Consider the following 5,481-nt stretch of genomic DNA (forward strand, 5'->3'; position numbering starts at 1 on the left):
TTAAGGAAACATGAAAACTTAATTAGTATCATCGTCATGGCATCTTCTACGCGGAATGGTTTCATCAATAAGTTACTCGTTTTTGATTTTAACCTTTCGGTCATTTTTAATATCACGTACTTCTAACTTTAATTAAAAGCTTGCAAATTTTAATTTTGGAAGAGGTCCATCATGTCATTTTCCAGTAGGCTGTTGACAACCCAGGAGCTATATTATTGCCTTGAAAGCTCACCAAACTAGTCGGGCCTCCTTGGAATCTTAGCTGTTCAAGTACGTATTGTTCAATAGTCCTCAAAGGAAGTAGATTCAAATCCAACAACTCTAGTGCAACTATAGTTACCGTAACAGTGTATTTATGCACGAGCTTATTGGTCCAAATGACGAGACACCGAGATCGACTAATAACAATGTTGATTAATCTTGGTAACTCAACAATTAACATCATATGCTTCAATAATTAATGTACTTAATACCCATCTGAACAAAAAAGTGAAACTCTTATTACACGACAGGCGAAAGTAAACACAAATATATAAGGGACAACAATATTATTTCTTAAATTTAAAAAAAAAAAAAATAGAGCTAATCTCATAACTTCATGAACACCTTTCCTGTTATCATTTTCTAAGAAAGGTGGTACAACCAAGCCTCAAAGTGCCACTTGTCCCTTTAATTGACCCTCCTGCAATTCTTCCTAATCTCACCCTTTGAACCTGTGAGGGGGTTAATATCCGCTATGTTGATCATGCCAACGACGAAGTCATGGTAGAACGAGCCAGGGCTTATGCTATAAGTCTTAACTTGGAAGTCGGTGGATCCACCATTGTACAGAACTTGATCAGAGTGTAGGAGACCCTCCTTGTGGATGAGATTCTGATAGTAATCGTTGTCGAAGTAAGTCGGAGTTTGGACATCCAGGGGTGCCAAGTTGTTGTCGCCGGAGCCTGCGGTTTTCGGGCAATTTGCTTGCCTTTTCTTGGCGAAGGCACTATTGATGTCGGTTTCGTTGTATATCCGATTTCTAAAGTTGATGCACCGTGCTTTGCCAATGGTGTGAGCACCTGTAAGAAATATAATTAGGACTCTTGTGACACTAAAATGTGATTTAGATTTATTTTACCAATCACCCAACCAAGTTAATGTGACATGTTGTATGGTTTATCTTGTAGGTCCATGGAATTAAAAAATAGAGGACCACTAGTGCTTCTATTATTTTTTTTTGATGTGATCTCCGGCTTCTATAATTTGTCTTCAAGGAAACAGGCGGTTACGACCATGGACAGCAACACCATGCTCCTATCCATTTGAATTGATGTCCTACCTTCTGATGTTGACTCTATAATGTGGAACATGTGCATGGTGAGAGCTGGCAGCCACCTTTCTTGTTTCCTTTTGAGTTACGGGTCACACATCCATATTATTAGGTGACATGCAGCCCACACAGTGCTGTTACTTATAATTACTTGGATAGATGATGAGATCTAGTTTTTGACACAGTCCGGAATATGCCAGTCTGCAGGCAAGCCAATTAGACTTCGTGCATGGAGGAGCATCTGTGGTTACAAAATAGCTTTAAATGACAAGAGGCCGCCATTGCCATACTCTGACAAGTAATTGGAAAAGTAACATAGGTGACATATATTTTGGCTTTTACCGATATAGACAAACAAAGAGGAATGGAGGAAAATTATATACGACAGGGAATCTTGGTAGGCCATGAAGTGCATGTTAGAGACAGTTTTTCATGTCCCTCTAAGTCAAGGTGTTTGCCCCACTCAGTCCTTGATCAGAGGGGGACATCTGGGAGATAGCTAAAAGAACAGGAAGTAACAAATCTAATCCCTCACCAACTTATATAATATTAGAGTCACGAATTTGATTGAAATGTATAACGAGATATGTGTGCATTATTTTATGTTGTTTGCATGACTGATAAATGTCTTGGTTCTCATACCCGAGAGGGCAACCATGTCCTTGGTAGAGAGACCCTGAGCTGCAAATTTGTTGATGAGATTGCTGAGGCTCGAGGTAGGAGGAGGAATGTTCTGGTTGGCTAAGGAGAAGCTTGCTGTCGTTGAATCCCTCCTCCCCAACTTCACCTCCCAGAATGGCCCTCCAAGCTGCAGAACAAGTTCTTTTAGTCAATCCAAAGGGTATTTTAATGAGCAAGACCTTACTTTAATAATAGTGGACCCATGATCCATACTCACAATGACCACCGAATCTCTGGCCGTGATCTCCAAGATGTCGGCACATGACACTACTCCTGGGCACACCTTCTCAACTGCGGCCTTTATCTTGTCTATGACATCAAACCCCCTCACAGAGTTGTTGTTGGGTGCTGCAGTCTTCTCCCCCCTGAAAGTGGGCGTGTCATCCAACAGTATCGACGCATCGCAACCCTACAACAAATGCAATGCTCATAAAAAGTTATAGGAGAGAAGCTACTGGAAACCAAACAATACGAGCAAGACGAGTGACGTGAGAAAGGTTAGCTACCTGGACAAAGCAGTCATGGAAGACGAGGCGAAGAAGAGAGGCACCCATGCGCTTCTCCTTCGCGATCGCAGCCTGCACCACAGGCTTCACGGTGCTAAAGAGTTTGGGGCATGACTTCGCATAGAAGTCAGGAGTGAGATGCGCTGAGGTGCTCCCAAGGAGGAGTAGAAGAAGTGCAAGAGAAGCAAAGGTCATGGAGGAGGGAGCCATTTTTTTTTTTTTTGTAGAGAGGGGAGCAGAGGAGCGTGTGTGGCTTGAGGAGGCCATGCCAAATGCTAGGCTCATTATATAGAAGTGTGAGGGTGGCGTGTGATTTGATCCTGGTAGCTTCATGGCGGAAGGTTCTTACCTAATGATCAGGACTTGTGCATGGAATTATGGGGGAACACATGAGGGCATTAATTGGAACGGCGTAGCAACAGGGACATGGGGTTGGCTGGGCTTTGAAAGGGTCATCAACTGCAGTGAGGCTTCTTGACGAGGCCGTCGAGTGGTCAAAAGGAACGTCGGCTCGGAACGAGCCCATTTGTTTCTCGTGGAGGTGCGGTCTCTTTTGATAGGTGGACGAAAAGTAATGGTAGGCCTTCGAGATTTAATGCCTTTGTTAGCGTCTAGTTAGTTGTTTGGATGAGAGCTATTAATGATTTCAATTCAGATAAGGGAAGCCTACCGTTGAACCAATACCCAGTCGGCAAATCATGGAACGGATGCGCTCTAATATCATTTATCAATCTCATCTAAAAAAAATTTAATCAGAATGTTTTATTTGAGTTCTTTAATTCTATATAAATATCAAAATTTTTTTGATGTATGATTGATGTACATTAAATATATGTCTGCATCAATCGTCACATAAGTGTCTCTTATAAGATGGACAAAAAAAGGGACATGAAAATAGGATGCATCGATGCTATGCATAATTGTTTAAACATGAATCTCACAAACAACTCAAACAGAATTAGCATCTAAATAAACATAATTAATTGTCATGGCCAAATGTGGCAGACTCGCCCTCTCGTAAGGAGAAAATTTAGGTGAGACTACCTCTGTCCCTTTCATTGTCCAGCTATTTTACCATTCCCCTTGATGAGAATAGCTTTGTCCTTCTTTGCCTTTGGAAATCATGTGGCACAAGCTCCCAACTTAAAACTACTCAATTTATCCATCTAATCTCTTTTTGTACTCTCTCTCTCTCTCTCTCTGAATTGCATTAGCAACTGGTATACAGTACACAATACACTGTCGAAGTAGGCAATCTTCTTTGGCAGTACTCCATCTCTGTTTAATTTGTCTAGTCGAAACATACTAGTTAGTATAATATGTTAAAGTCAAAAGGGGAAATAAACAATTAATCACCCCTGTTTGCATGCATTAAAAGATTGTGTAAGAAGGTGAGATCTGAACTTTTGAGAGTGGGACAGAAACATGGCTCATCCTAAACAATTATGGTTGTTTCTAAGATTGATAAAATATGATCCGATCTATCAATTCGATCTATATTTGATCCATCATAAATAAATTTGGATTTGGGCTAAACGGATTCAGATCATAAATGGATCGATCCGTTTAACCTATTTAATAAATAGATCGGATATGAAATTTAGATATCTGACCCGTTTAACCCGTTAAATCGATTTAATATTTAGTTTGAATTGAGTCAGATAATCCATTTAATATTTAATCTGTTTAACGTATTTCTGACCCATTTAATCCGACCTGTTTAACCTGTTTAATCCATTTAAGATCCGTTTAACCTGTTTAAAACATATTTAACTTGTTTCTGATCCATTTAATTTGATCCGTTTAACATGTTTAACACGTTTAACATATTTAATCCGTTTAAATTAATTTGATCTATTTAATAAATGGATTAAACGAATCGAATCGGATTATCTGTTTAATAAACAGGTCGGATTACCTGTTTAATAAACAGATCGATCAGATTCAGATTTAAATTTTTGATCCATTTAATAAACAGATCGGATTTAAATTGATCATTTTTTTATCCAACCCATTTATGATCCGATCCGTTTATGATCTGATCCGTTTGCCACCCCTAATTGTTTCAAGCTTTTGATGCTGAATCATCCTATATCAGTCAATAGCCTTACACACAAAAGCCAAACACCCGACCTTCTAATTTGGATGCGAGGGTTGGACAAAGTAAAGACCCATGCCCAAAAAAGTCCATGCACATGACAGCTAGAGGCATTGGACTGGATTGTGGCTGTGATTGAACCGGCTAGCTATTTTCTATTGGATAAGTTGATACGCAACCAGATGAACCTTGTGATGCGAGAACTTTCCAGGCTGGTTCGATCCTTCGTTTTTGACATTTCAAACTCCTGAACATAATAGATATATAAATATATCTTATAAGTGCACAACATCTTAGGAGTAAGATTTCTTCAATTGGAACTTTCTTTGCTTGATTTGTTCCAAGCTAGTTGAGTTGTTCATTATAACCTCACGTGTCTTGTAAGAATTGATTTAGATTGGGTCGTGTCCTTGGGACTTAAATATGCAACTTATATTGACAATTTGATGTTGTGCTGCTGTTCTACAACGTCTCCATTGACTTGCACAAACAAAGGCCGAGGGCCATGCAAAAACTGCACATTGGAATGCGAGTAGCTCTAAAGTTAATGTCAAAGAAAGACTGAATGCCTAAACTATGGGGAGACAAGTGATGACGTGAGGAATCCAATCACTCCCTGGATGCCTAACCATTCCATCTGTGAAGCATTTCCTTTAAAAATTACTAAAAGTAGCGAAAGGAAAGAAGCCGGCATTTTGATTCATTGCTGGAGATTAATGTGATCACTACTATCTTTTCATGTTTTATATTTTTATAGAGAAGTTAGTAATGTTGCTGACTGGATGATATTTTATAGGTGAATGATATGGTATCCACTCTACGGGCATCCTCAGTCGAGTTTTCTATCTATTTTTATAATATTTTATTTTTCACTTTCATGTAGA

The 5,481-nt window shown here is 39.3% G+C and overlaps 1 protein-coding gene across 1 annotated transcript; it reads right to left on the minus strand.

Annotated features, from left to right (window-relative positions):
- Window positions 1-478: 478 nt before the first annotated feature.
- Window positions 479-2,763, minus strand: LOC105052269 (peroxidase 4). Its single transcript, XM_010933028.2, has 4 exons — window positions 2,500-2,763; window positions 2,211-2,402; window positions 1,955-2,120; window positions 479-1,061 (listed from the first exon to the last, which is right to left on the minus strand). Exons 1-4 carry the CDS (start codon window positions 2,707-2,709, stop codon window positions 670-672), a joined length of 960 nt encoding a protein of 319 aa, XP_010931330.1. The 5' UTR covers window positions 2,710-2,763; the 3' UTR covers window positions 479-669.
- Between the last annotated feature and the right edge of the window lie 2,718 nt (window positions 2,764-5,481).

This window comes from Elaeis guineensis, chromosome 10 (genome assembly GCF_000442705.2).
Source record: "Elaeis guineensis isolate ETL-2024a chromosome 10, EG11, whole genome shotgun sequence".
Taxonomy (NCBI): Eukaryota; Viridiplantae; Streptophyta; class Magnoliopsida; order Arecales; family Arecaceae; genus Elaeis; species Elaeis guineensis.